Source organism: Callorhinus ursinus, unplaced genomic scaffold (genome assembly GCF_003265705.2).
Source record: "Callorhinus ursinus isolate GAN/ISIS: 27379988/994484 unplaced genomic scaffold, GSC_fseal_2.0 scaffold75, whole genome shotgun sequence".
Taxonomy (NCBI): domain Eukaryota; kingdom Metazoa; phylum Chordata; class Mammalia; order Carnivora; family Otariidae; genus Callorhinus; species Callorhinus ursinus.
In genome coordinates this window covers 1,082,711-1,096,702 of record NW_027397137.1, presented here as the reverse complement: position 1 = coordinate 1,096,702, position 13,992 = coordinate 1,082,711, and the positions used below count along the sequence as shown (strand labels likewise).

Here is a 13,992-nt window from a genome sequence, read left to right as displayed (position 1 = left end):
ACTCTGCTAAGGTAAGTATATGTGACGACCCTGACAAATAGCGTTACAACCAAGCGGAAACAGGTTCAAGAAAGCTAATTGGTTTGAGGTTACAGAGGTTATACAACCTGTGGGAAGCAGCACAGATTGTGAACCCAGTGCTTTTTCACCTAAATGAGGAACATCGAGGGACACAAGCCTCACGTACATCTAGACTGCAGCAATAACCCTTGGTGAGTGTGTCCTAGCTGCTGAGCACCAGTTTGGTGGAAGCTTGGTTAAGGAGCCTGATGATGACAGGTCCTACTTATATCCACTGCCATACCCCAAACACACACTCCTCTTTCCCCCTCCACTAAAGGAAATTATGAGCAAGTCATAGAGGAATACAAAACTAACACAGCCTCTTTAAGCAATTTAGTTTCATATAGCTCCAACAAGAGGTGAAATGGGATGGGGTACATAAGAAGAATCAAGGTGATATTCAAGAAAGATGGGCAGGCAAATCACAGGAGAAAATATTTACAAATATTTACTGTTAAGTAAACAACTCCTCACCCAACAACAACAAACCAAACACCCACTCACTCTCCGCTCTGAGTCCACAGAGGATGCCCTTCCCTTACAGACAAGCTCCTGATGCGCCATTAAAAAGGGGGCAAAGGACTTGAACAGACATTTCTCCAAAGAAGATATACAGATGGCCAATAAGCACATAAAATGATATTCAACATCACTAATCATTAGGAAAATGCAAATCAAAACCACAATAAGATGCCATCTCACATCCACTGAGTATGACTATTATAAAAACAAAACAAAACAAAATAGCAAGTGCTGGAAATTGTGGAAAAATTAGAACCTTGTATGTTGCTGGTGAGGATGCAAAATGGTGCAGCTGCTACGGAAACCAGCTGGGCAGTTTCTCAAAAAGTTGAAAATAGAATTACCATATTATCCAGTAATCCCACTTCTGGATGTTTACCCAAAAGTACTGAAAGCAGAGACTCGAACAGGTATTTGCACACCAGTGTTCCAGGAGCATTATTCACAATAGCCAAAAGGTGAAAACAACCTAAATGTCCATCAAAAGATGAAAGGATAAACAAAATGTGGTATACACAGACAATGAAATATTATTAAGCCTTAAAAAGGAAGGAAATCCCAGGCGCCTGGGTGGCTCAGTTGGTCGGGCAGCTGCCTTCGGCTCAGGTCATGATCCTGGAGTCCCGGGATCGAGTCCCTCATCGGGCTCCCTGCTCGGCGGGGAGTCGGCTTCTCCCTCTGACCCTCCCCCCTCTCATGTGCTCTCTCTCTCTCACTCTCTCTCTCAAATAAATAAAATATTAAAAAAAAAAAGGGAAGGAAATCCCAACACATGCTACAACAGGGACAGACCCTGAAGGCATTATGCCGAATGAAAAGAAGCCAGGCATAAAAGGAAACATATTGCATGATTTCACCTACATGAGATAGAGCAGTCAAATTCATAGAGACAGAAAGTAGAACTGCGGTTGCCAGGACTGAGGTGAAAGAGGGAGAGGGACTTACTGTTTAATGGACAGTTTCAGTTTAGGAAGATGGAGAAGTTCTGGAGATGGAGGGTGGTGATGGTTGCTCAACAATGTGAATTATTTAATGCAACTGAACTATACACCCAAAAATGGTTAAAATGGTAAATTTTATGTATATTTTACATTCTTTTTTAAAGAAAAAAAAAGAGGCCAGCTCTTCGAGGGTCTTTTATGCAATGCTAAGTATTTGGGACATCATCTTAAAGACTAAGCAGTATCAAGGGGAGAGTGAGGGATTAAGAGAATCTCCTATGCCTTAGCTGGGCAATGCAGGTAGTACAGTCCTAGAATAGAATTGTACATGCAACAGGCACTCAATGAATGCTGGTAGAAGAAAGAAAGTAGAAATTCCGCCTAGTCTTAAATAACACCCCCTCCCCCCACACACCACAAATTTACATCAGGAGGTAAGAGCAGGGAGCACTGCGTTTCCCCTACTAATGCTACAATGGCGTGCCCCCCAGTCTTTGAGGTCTTTCAGTCTGTCAGACTCCGGCTGTGGGCATAAAGGGGGCGCCCTTCCCCAGGTACAGCTCCCTGTTTCCCACACACACCTCCAATCTGCCACCAAACCTATATCCATGCTCCAACAGGCAGAGGGACAAAACTAGGAGAATCACAAACCAAGGATCAGTCTCCACCCTAGCAGTCACACACAATGCAACTACCTGACCCTCTGAGTCAGACTCCTCCTCTGGGAGGTAAAGGGGCATGAGATGACATTCGCATCTTACAGCAGCCGTGACAACTAGACACGAGGTAATGTACTCATGCCTACGCAAAACGCACGGCAGAGAGCTGCTCCCCGGTGCCCTTTGCTCTCTTGAATACAGGAAGCATGACACGGTGCCGAGATTCTGTCTACACTGCCCCCGACCGCAAAAATGCGGGCGGCTGAGATCCTTCCATCTGAGGCCTGGCACGGCTGGCACTCCGGCACTACGTGCAGGGAAGGCCAGGGCCTCCGGGAAACCCTGTACTCCGCGCCGCGCCAGGCTCTGGACCCTAGCAGCGAGGGCGGCTTGATTCCTCCACCGACCAGGAGCTAACGGAAATAAGTGTGGCTGGCCGGCAGAGGGGCACTGAGAACTTCTCGTCTCCGGGCTGCTGCCACGTGAAAACGTAGCCAAGTGTTGCCAGGTCATTCTTTTTTCTCCCTGAGACTCCAGAAATCCGGATTTGGGGGTAAAGCTTTGCAATTTTCAGGCGCGAGCAACTAAAAAAAAAAAAAAAAATCTTCAAGCAGAACGGCCCAACCAAGACCCTTCTGCTGGCGGAACCCCGCCCTCACGCGGCCGGTCTGAGACCCCCGTGTCTACGCCAGGCTCGCCGGGGACCGAGGCGGCGACCCCCCGGCCCCTGGAAGGCAAGGCAGCCACTTACGAAGGAGGAGAAGGAAGGGAGGAGGATCCTGAGGACATTGCACCCAAACACGAAGCTAAGCACCAGCAGCCACGCCCAGCGGTCGGCCTCCACGCCGCTCATCCCGGATGCTCCCGGAGGTGCCGGTTCTGCTAAAGTAACTCCATGGGGATCACGCCGGCGACCACGCCGCGCGGGCGCCTGCGCAGTGAGGCCCAGAGGCCGCGGAGGCGCACCGCCGCGCCTGCGCACTGTACCACACTGGGCCTGGAGGCAGGGCGGTCTTTTCCATTTGGTCTTGGCTGACGCTTGCCAGCTTACTCCTTGGCCTTTCCGGTTTCCGTAGCCTTTCCGCACGCTCCCCACCACCCTCCTGGCTGCAGTTTTCCAGGCTCTGGTGGTTGGGCTGCCACCGGCTCTAGGTTTATTGTAGCTGCGAGCCACCTGTTACAATTATGTAATGAGTGCTTTCTTTAAATTGACTCACTTTTATTCCTAGATAAATTTATTTTAAAATAAGCCTCTCCATAAACGGAAAACTACCGTAACTATAGTAGCAAGTGACTGTAAAAAGAAACGTTTTGTAATCGTATGTGAAATGTCTTGTTTATATTTCAAAACACTGAAGTAAATCTAAACAATTTACAAAGCTGCATACCTAAAAAATAAGTAATAATCAGAAGGCACTGTTTACAATCAGCTTGTAATAACCTAAGTTTAGGTGAAATGAAGTTTTATGGCAAAATAATCCCAATTCATGCTTGCATATAGTAGATAAAGCAAAAGATATTTACCTGGGGGCGCCCGGGCAGCTCAATGGTTAAGCCTCTGACTCTTGATTTTGGCTTAGGTCAAGATCTCAAGAGTTGTGAGATCTGGGCTCCCCACTTAGTGTGGAGCCTGCTTAGGACTCTCTCTCTCCCTCTGCCCCTCCCCACCCCACCCCACCTTTCCATGTGTGTGCGTGGGTCCACTCTTTCTCTAAAAATAAATAAGAAAAATAAAGTAAGAAAAAATAAAATAAGAGATATTTAGTTGACCCTTCTGCCAAGGATTTTTTTTTTTAGATTTTATTTATTTGATAGACAGCGAGAGAGGGAACACAAGCAAGGGGAGTGGGAGAGGGAGAAGCGGGCTTCCCCCCGAGCAGGGAACCCGTGGGAGGGGCTCGATCCCAGGAACCAGGAATCACGACCTGAGCCGAAGGCAGACGCTTAATGATTGAGCCACCCAGGCGCCCCAGGTTGGATTTTGAGAACAAATTCCAATCAAGGGAATCAAGGAGCTGTGGTTCTACTCTCTTTGCAAAATGAGCAAATCTTTTAGAATTTCTAAAAGTAAGAAAGAGTTTTCTTGAGCCCAAGTTAGGACAGTTGCCTGGGAAACATGCTCCTCACAGGGAAGAAAGTGTTCTAGAGAAGTTTTTACAGGGTTATATACTTTTTTTTTTACATCTTGTACAGGCTCAAAAGCTTATAGATTAGCATATAGGCAGGAATCATGAGTTTTATCACAGAGGAATGCCGGGAACAGCAGCATTGATCAGTATCTTAAGGACAAGATGGTTCTCCTTTAGGCTACTTATTCACAAAGCAGATGTACAATGCATGGGTGGCAGACCATAAATCAAGTTTTTGGTTTGAACAAAGTTTCTTAAGAGTCGTGTTGACTGAGAAAGAAATCTGAAATGGAGTTCCTTGTATATTAGGGCTTTAGAAAGTTTTTCTCTCATCATTTCCCCCTTTTGATCAATAATCTTTTGACAGAAAGCATTGGTGATCATTATTTTGCCCCTTGATGCCTGAGTGATTGCTTACCTGCCGTGGGTCCATCATACCCCTCAACGCTAGGTTGGATTTAAGTCACCTAGGAGTCTATGTGTTGGGGGGGGGTTGTCAACAGAATGGCCTTTAACAGGGAATATTACAGTATATATATATTTTTTCAGTCAGATCGAATCGTCATGCAAACATTGTATGTGTACTTTGTAATGAATTTTTGCCTTTGCATTTTTGTAACATAACATAAACACAAAAACAGCAATAAAAATCGAATTAATAACATTTGAAGCAAATAATAGGGACTAGATACAGAATTAGAAAGAAAAGAATCCCTCCAAAAAATCCATTACAGGTATTGAATTAGCTTGAGTATCTATTTCCTTTATCTGTAGTTATTTGTGCCTTGTGATATGTTTGAGCTGATTGGTTTAAAATGGTAATTAAATTTTCTGTTATTTTTTTAAAAGATTTTTTATTTATTTATTTGGGAAAGAGAGAGAGCATGAGAAGGCAGAGGGTCAGAGGGAGAAGCAGACTCCCTGCTGAGCACGGAGCCCGATGCGGGACTTGATCCCGGGACTCCAGGATCATGACCTGAGCCGAAGGCAGTCACTTAACCAACTGAGCCACCCAGGTGCCCAAATTTTCTCTTATTATATGTAACAATTTCTCTGGCCAGTTAGTTTCCATAGATATTACATCTTGTGGTGTTTGTAATTCTATCTCCCAAAACATTTGGTCATCAATATCAATATTAGTATGATTTTTGTTAGAATCAGGCAATTCTTTTTGAGATAGAAAGCCAGTATTACACCATATAGGAGTAGAGTTAGGATGAAAAGTACTTTTGTTACAAAATAAATCAAGGAGTATTACAAAGGTGGGGTTTTTTTTTTAAAGAATTTATTTATTTGAGTGAGAGAGAAAGAATGAGAGAGTGAGCACAAGCAGGGGGAGGGCAAGGGGCAGAGGGAGAGGGAGAAGCAGACTCCCCACTGAGCAGGGAGCCCAACACGGGTCTCAGTCCCAGGATCTTGAGATCATGACCTGAGCTGAAGGCAGACACTTAACCAACTGAGCCACCCAGGCGCCCCTGCAGAGGTGTTTTGAAAACCTTCCCAACAACATCTTCTTTCCCATATACCATATGTTAGTTTGTACAGGCTATGCCTGTACAGGCCAAGTTGGAGTGAATTCAGGGCTCCATTGTTGTTTAGGGCCTAACCATATATTTTTCCTGAATTCACAGATATCAGAAGACACAGGAATCCAGTAAGAATCACTGCCTATTAAGGCCCATCTTCTTCCAATGGCAAGAACTTTAGTGGTATTTATAATAGTTTCTATTCCCATTATGACACTGAAATAAGTCTAGTTAGCCATAAGTTTGGATACCAAGGCAGTAATTGAACATTTATATAAGTTACAAGGGTCTTTAATGATTTTTCCACAGATTAGGAGGGCTGTATATTTTGGGTTTCTGCGGTTAATAAAGAAGGCCATTGACCCATAGTTACCTCAGAATCTTCTAGGATGAATGGCAAAGTTAGATTTAGGAGATGGCTGAATCCACCAAGTCACTCTTAAAGTAGCATCTTTGATAGATGCCCATTGTTTTTTCTTATTTTGTCTTGGGCCGCTCCATCTACAAAAGCACAGTTTGTGAGTACACTGGATAATTTGGCATGTTGGACAATTAAATTTGTCCAACAAAGGTCCTGGGGACCTTTCTTCATACATTATCATCTAAGTTTATAGAGACACAATGGTCAATCTGTTGAGTATTATATATACTCAACAGTATTATATATATATATATAGGTTAAATCTGAGTTATGTAGCACTTCTTGAAAGGCTTTTCCTAATAGGGGTAATTTATAAGCACCAGTGTAGCTACAGGAACATTAGAGTAAGTCCAAAAGGTCATAAATATTTCATTTAAGTTCTCATCATAATAAAGTACTCTGGTAATACTCAAAGTTATATTAGTTAAATCTGCAAGTAACCATGATATTTTATCAGGACATAATAAAGGGGGAGGTGAAAGCAAACAAGTAGATTTACTATGTTCTAACATCACAATTTAAAAAAAAAAAAAAGAGTAGAAATACAAGCCTGGTCCCAAATCTTGGGAAATCAGTCTATAATGTCACCTACTCCTCATCCTAGTTTGTAGCTCAAATGTCTCTGATGATCCTTCAGTGACCCACTAAACAATTAGGCACAAAGATTTTGTCTATTCGTGAGCTGTTGTGGTGATTTCTTTACATCATTTATTTTTTTCAGTTTGCAGAGCTTCAGGGAAAAGGACAGTTTTAATTCTCAAATGATTCTAAGTCAGAAGGTGGGAGAAAAATCAAAGTGTTAGTTTGAAGAGTGGTAGCCAGGCATTAGAGGATACTAAAAGAAATCAGAATCAAGGGGCGCCTGGGTGGCTCAGTCATTAAGTGTCTGCCTTCGGCTCAGGTCATGATCCCAGGGTCCTGGGATCAAGCCCCACTTCGGGCTCCCTGCTCGGTGGGGAGCCTGCTTCTCCCTCTCCCACTCCCCCTGCTTGTGTTCCCTCTTTTGCTGTGTCTCTCTCTGTCAAATAAATAAATAAAATCTTTAAAAAAAAAAAAGAGCTTTTCTGCCCATGGACACTGCAGAGTAAGCATCGTTAAAGTCTCCCCTCCCACCTCTGTCATGTCTAAGTCAGAGTCTCCCAAAGAGCCTGAGCAGCTGCGGAAGCTCTTCATCGAGGTTTGAGCTTTGAAACAACCGATGAGAGTCTGAGGAGCCATTTGGAGCAATGGGGAACGCTTACGGACTGTGTGGTAATGAGAGATCCAAACACCAAGCGCTCCAGAGGCTTTGGGTTTGTCACGTATGCCACTGTGGAGGAGGTGGATGCGGCCGTGAACGCAAGGCCACACAAGATGGAGGGAAGAGTTGCGGAACCAAAGAGGGCTGTCTCAAGAGAAGATTCTCAAAGACCTGGTGCCCACTTAACTGTGAAAAAGGTTTTTGTTGGTGGCTTTAAAGAAGACACTGAAGAACATCATCTAAGAGATTATTTTGAACAGTATGGGAAAATTGAAGTGATCGAGGTCATGACTGACCGAGGCAGTGGCAAAAAGAGAGGTTTTGCTTTTGTAACATTTGATGACCATGACTCTCTAGACAAGATTGTCATTCAAAAATACCATACTGTGAATGGCCACAACTGTGAAGTAAGGAAAGCCCTATCTAAGCAAGAGATGGCTAGTGCTTCATCCAGCCAAAGAGGTCGAAGTGGTTCTGGAGACTTTGATGGTGGTCGTGGAGGTGGTTTTGGTGGGAATGACAACTTTGGTCGTGGAGGGAACTTCAGTGGTCGAGGTGGCTTTGGTGGCAGTCAAGGTGGTGGTGAATATGGTGGCAGTGGGGATGGCCATAACGGATTTGGTAATGATGGAAGCAACTTTGGAGGTGGCGGAAGCTGTAATGATTTTGGCAATTACAACAATCAATCCTCAAATTTTGGACCCATGAAAGGAGGAAATTTTGGAGGCAGAAGCTCTGGCCCCTATGGTGGTGGAGGCCAATACTTTGCCAAACCACGAAACCAAGGAGGCTATGGTGGTTCCAGCAGCAGCAGTAGCTACGGCAGTGCAGAAGGTTTTAATTACTGCCAGGAAACAAAGCTTAGCAGGAGAGGAGAGCCAGAGAAGTGACAGGGAAGCTACAGGTTACAACAGATTTGTGAACTCAGCCAAGCACAGTGGTGGCAGGGCCTAGCTGCTACAAAGAAGACATGTTTTAGACAATATTCATGTGTATGGGCAAAAAACTCAAGGACTGTATTTGTGACTAATTGTATAACAGGTTATTTTAGTTTCTGTTCTGTGGAAAGTGTAAAGCATTCCAACAAAGGGTTTTAATGTAGATTTTTTTTTTTTGCACCCATGCTGTTGATTGCTAAATGTAATAGTCCGATCATGATGCTGAATAAATGTGTCTTTTTAAAAAAAAAAAAAAGAAAGAAATCAGAATCAAGTCCAGTTTATAATGAATAGTATTAAAATCTAATAGCTACAAAGATGTGCTATTGAAACATGTTCTTTCTATAATCACCCTCATTTTTACCAAAAAGCACCAAATTATTACTAATTTCTTTGCAAAATAAATCCAGTTTTAATAAACTTGGCCTTATTACTTACATAAGCAGAGCAAGAATAGTGATTGACCAAATAAGGTTTTTAAAATGCTTTGCTGGAACTTTTTTTTTTTTAAGATTTTTTATTTGAGAGAGTGAGCGAGAGAAAGAGAGAACACAAGCTGGGGGGAAGAACAGAGGGAAAGGGAGAAGCAGACTACCTGCTGAGCAGGGAGCCCAATGTGGGGCTTGATCCTGGGACTCTGGGATCATGACCTGAGCCGAAGGCAGACGCTTAACCTACTGAGCCACCCAGGTGCTCTTGGAACTTTTGTATCAGGAATTTTAGATTGAACTTTTAATAGCCTCTCAAGGCCAGAAGCCAAACCAAATTCTTGCTGTCAGATTTGCCTGCAATACCTATAGATTTAGGTGAATTCCTCTTCTTGAGGTCCCCAAAATATTCTGAGGTTCCTGTAACCTGCCAGGAAGTGACATTCCTTACTCACCTGGTAAGGCTGCTGGGAACTCTGCAAGCAAGATAGCAGGCCAACATTTCCAAGGGACTTTATTGGCTCCAGAAAGTCAACCTTAGTTCCTTAAAGTTGTCTGGTCATATCTGAGTCTATGCATGTCTCTCTCAAATATGACATTCCAGTCAAACTCCTGGTAAAATAACCAATGTTTCCAATGGTGTCCTGTTACAAGGAGAACAGATTCTTATTGAACTTATGCAGATGATTATAACTGCCCTGAAAGAAAGAATACTCACTGAGAGTTTCTGAATTTTGGAGGGTTTTAGGTAGAAAGAAAAGATAAATGTTTCAATTTGTTCACAAAGGTGTATTTTATCATATTTCTGTAAGTCATAGGTATCTTAAGAGAAAAGGTTTCCTTAAATCTGGAAGAGTAGACTTTAAAGGACCAGTAATGTTTCTCTTGATCTCAGGGTCATGAGTTCAAGCCCCACGTTGGTCTCCATGTTGGGCATGGAGCCTACTTAAAAAATAAATAAATAAATAAAAGACCAGTAATGTTCTAAACAAGAGTCATAAAAATCATAATAATCGGAATGAGATCTTGCCATTTGCAACAACGTGGATGGAACTGGAGGGTGTTATGCTGAGTGAAATAAGTCAATCAGAGAAAGACATGTATCATATGACCTCACTGATATGAGGAATTCTTAATCTCAGGAACAAACTGAGGGTTGCTGGAGTGGTCGGGGGTGGGAGGGATGGGGTGGCTGGGTGATGGACATTGGGGAAGATATGTGCTACGGTGAGCGCTGTGAATTGTGTAAGACTGTTGAATCACAGATCTGTACTTCTGAAACAAATAACGCAACATATTTTAAGAAAAAAGAAAAAGAAGAAGATAGCAGGAGTGGAAGAATGAAGGGGAGTAAGTCAGAGGGGGAGACGAACCAGGAGAGATGATGGACTCTGAAAAACAAACTGAGGTTTCCGGAGGGGAGGAGGGTGGGGGGATGGGTTAGCCTGGTGATGGGTATTGAGGAGGGCACATTCTGCATGGAGCACTGGGTGTTATGAACAAACAATGAATCATGGAACACTACACCAAAACAAATTATGTAATATATGGTGATTAACATAACAATAAAAAATTTAAAAATAAATAAATAAATAAATAAAATCTTTAAAAAAATAAAGAGAACAAATCTAAAAAAAAAAATCATAATAATCTTCCTCAATTCATTCAGTCCCATCTTATTAATTCTTGTTCTGTTTGAATGCAGTTTTCCCACTACTGGAAATTCTTACTCAGCTTAGTTTTATGATCTAAAAGACATCAGAAACCTGGGTTGGTCAAAAAGTCCATTTCATAAATCTCATTAAAGATGAAACACATTTTCAAAAGCATCAGAACAATAACTGCAAATGACAAAAAGATTCAAAATGGACATGGTTAAAGATCTGATGAGAGTTCATTATAATGCAGTTGACAAACAAATCCATTTGTTTCAGTGACATACAATACATCAATAATTAGAATGTCAAGTGATGACCTTATAACAGGACATATTAAAATTTTAGGAATTTCGGGGTGCCTGGGTGGCTCAATCGTTAAGCATCTGCCTTCAGCTCAGGTCATGATCCCAGGGTCCTGGGATTGAGCCCCGCATCGGGCTCCCTGCTCAGCGGGAAGTCTGCTTCTCCCTCTCCCACTCCCCTTGCTTGTGTTCCCTCTCTCGCTGTATCTCTCTCTGTCAAATAAATAAAATCTTAAAAAAAATAAAATAAAATTTTAGGAATTTCATATAATTTCTGAAATAGTTATAGCATTTCAGGGTGCCCTGGTGGTTCAGTTGGTTGAGCATCTGACTCTTGATTTTGGCTCAGGTCATGATCTCAGGGTTGTGGGATTGAGCCCTGTGTCGGGCTCTATGCTCAGTGGGGAGTCTGCTTGGGATTCTCTCTCTCCCTCTCCCTCTGCCCCTCCCCCCACTCACACACACGCACGCAGTCTCTCTCTCTCAAAATAAATGAATCTTTAAAAGTAGTTATAGCATTTGCCCATACAATATAACCTAAGAAGGTTTATCGTCATTTGTTTAACAATGTTTCCCATATGACTTTTTTTTTTTAAGATTTATTTATTTATTTATTTATTTGAAAGAGAGAGAATGAGAGAGACAGAGAGCAAATGAGAGGGGGGAGGGTCAGAGGGAGAAGCAGACCCCCCGCTGAGCAGGGAGCCCGATGCGGGACTCGATCCCGGGACTCCAGGATCATGACCTGAGCCGAAGGCAGTCGCTTAACCAACTGAGCCACCCAGGCGCCCCCCATATGACTTAACACAGCAAATAAGCAAGCCTAATTAGCGAAAAGGATTTCATTTAGAATTCAAATCTTTGGGAAGTTCTGTTAAAAACCTCAGATGGTTTTAAAGCACATGACTAAATAGGATTACAGATCATTATAAAACTTAATATTTAATTATCTATTTAACCAACGTGGCAATGCCTAAATTCTAAAGACAAATACAAGAGGTTACCTAGTCATTAGCAAAACTTAGCTCCTTTCAATACTGAAAAGTCTTAGCTTTCTTAAGTAATCAAAGACCTGATAGAGACAAAGCATAGCAAGCATGGGTTTGTGTTTTTGTTTTGGGAGGGGTTAGATAAGAAAAACTTTGTTTATAATTTCTTCTCAAGAGCAGACCAACAATCCAAGAAAACTTTGACATTTTAACAGAGAAAAAGGCCAAATGTCAATCTTATATTAATGTACATTTAAAACTCATTCATTCCTATCTTAATTAGCCCTGATCATGCATAAGATTCATTTCCGAAGATTTCCCTTCACAAACCTACAACTCTCTTCTTCATTCAGATTTTTGTCTTTAGCCTTCTCTCTCTAAATAACCAGTCTCATTTTAGGACAAAATTACTTTCCTTTCCCTCAACAAAAATATGTTCCCATTCCTCATACCTTTCTCATCAAAAATACATCTTACTTTCCTTACATACAGAGTTGGTTTCTTTATTATTTTCTAGCAGTCTCAAATATTTATCAGAATTCTTAATGGTTAGAAACCTTAATTTCTGCAGTGCCTGGGTGGCTTAGTCGTTAAGCGTCCGCCTTCGGCTCAGGTCATGATCCCAGGGTCCTAGGGTCGAGCCCCGCATGGGGCGCCCTGCTCCGCTGGAAGCCTGCTTCTCCCTCTCCCACCCCCCTGCTTGTGTTCCCTCTCTTGCTGTGTCTCTGTCAAATAAATAAATAAAATCTTTAAAAAAAAAAAAAAAGAGTGTTTGGCTGAAGGGAGGGCCGTTGGCCGGGGCCTGCGGTACGCTGCTTCAGTGAGGGGGTCGACTATGGCCGCCAGGGCGTTGTTGCTTTTCTGGGTGCCTCTCCACCGACCAGCCCAACGCGACGTGCCATTAGCACCGCACCAATTCCTCTCGGGCTCTTGAGCGCTGCTCTGAGCAGCGTCACCCTTTAGACCAGAAAGCTGGCAGGCACTATGGGGAAGAAACAAAACAAGAAAGTGGAGGAGGTGCTGGAAGAGGAGGGAGAGGGATATGTGGTGGAAAAAGTTCTTGACCGTGGAGTGGTAAAGGGCAAAGTGGAGTACCTCCTAAAGTGGAAGGGGTTCTCAGATGAGGATAACACGCGGGAGCCAGAAGAGAACCTGGATTGCCCTGATCTGATTGCCAAGTTTCCACAGTCACAGAAAACAGCACATGAGACAGATAAATCAGAGGGAGGCAAACGCAAAGCTGACTCTGATTCTGAAGATAAGGGAGAAGAGAGCAAACCAAAGAAGAAGAAAGAAGAGTCAGAAAAGCCACGAGTCTTTGCCCGGGGTTTGGAGCCAGAGCAGATTACTGGAGCTACAGACTCCGGTGGAGAACTCATGTTCCTGATGAAGTGGAAGAATTCTGATGAGACTGACCTAGTCCCTGCCAAGGACGCCAATGTCAAGTGCCCACAGGTGGTCATATCCTTCTATGCGGAAAGGCTGACGTGGCATTCTTACCCCTCGGAGGATGATGACAAAAAAGATGACAAGAATTAACTCCCCTGAGTACCTGCCCCTGTCACATCTGACTGTGGGTTTTGAGTGGGGAGGGAAGGAGCTCTACTCGTCTTGACACCATAGAGGTGGCTTGAGAAGATGCCCTGTCAAGAGCCAGTATCATTTCTGTGCCCTACAGCAGCCCAAGTGCTTTAAAGCCTTTCCGCGCTGTGTAGTTGGCACACCCACCCCAGTGGAGGGGAAGGAAGAGAGGTGTTGTAAGGCAGCCCATCCTGTACTTTGCTGAGAACGGCAAAGGGCCTTCCCTGAAGGACAGAACTTGCAGGATGGGTGTGTGGGAGAGCAAAAGATACTTTGGATCTTCAGAGCGCATCTCCACAACCCGCAGCCTTCTTCCCAACAGTGTTAACTCTGCATTTTTACAGCATAGCATGTGTGTAGTTTTTGGCTATTACTGGTGTATCGTTTGGGAGTGAGAGGATTGGGGGTGGGAAGGAACAGAGATGGGTAGGATCGTTTTGTTAAAATTTGGAGCCTGATTGGGGGAATGGTGAAACGATGAAAAGAACAAACTTGTGGTGATTCAGTTCCGTGTCCAGAATATTTTATCTTTTCAAAAAAATGTCATTGGCAACCTAAATGAGGACTGTGAGAGACTGTTTAAAAGCTGTTTAAA

The 13,992-nt window shown here is 43.2% G+C and overlaps 1 protein-coding gene and 1 pseudogene across 8 annotated transcripts in view; one reads left to right on the top strand and one right to left on the bottom strand.

Moving 5' to 3' along the window:
- Positions 1–3,143, bottom strand: part of GET1 (guided entry of tail-anchored proteins factor 1) — a 65,059-nt gene extending 61,916 nt beyond the window's left edge. For 3 of the 8 annotated variants that reach the window (XM_073887096.1, XM_073887094.1, XM_025863445.2), the window contains exon 1: positions 2,937–3,142. In XM_073887096.1, the coding sequence (XP_073743197.1) occupies positions 2,937–3,038 (102 nt within the window). In that variant the 5' untranslated portion in view covers positions 3,039–3,142. Of the gene's footprint in view, positions 1–2,936 lie in introns of all 8 variants that reach the window. The other 5 variants (XM_073887095.1, XM_025863442.2, XM_073887097.1 and 2 more) reach the window with 3 other exon arrangements.
- A 9,562-nt stretch (positions 3,144–12,705) lies between these two features.
- Positions 12,706–13,568, top strand: LOC112816754 (chromobox protein homolog 1 pseudogene; annotated as a pseudogene).
- The last annotated feature ends 424 nt before the right edge of the window (positions 13,569–13,992 follow it).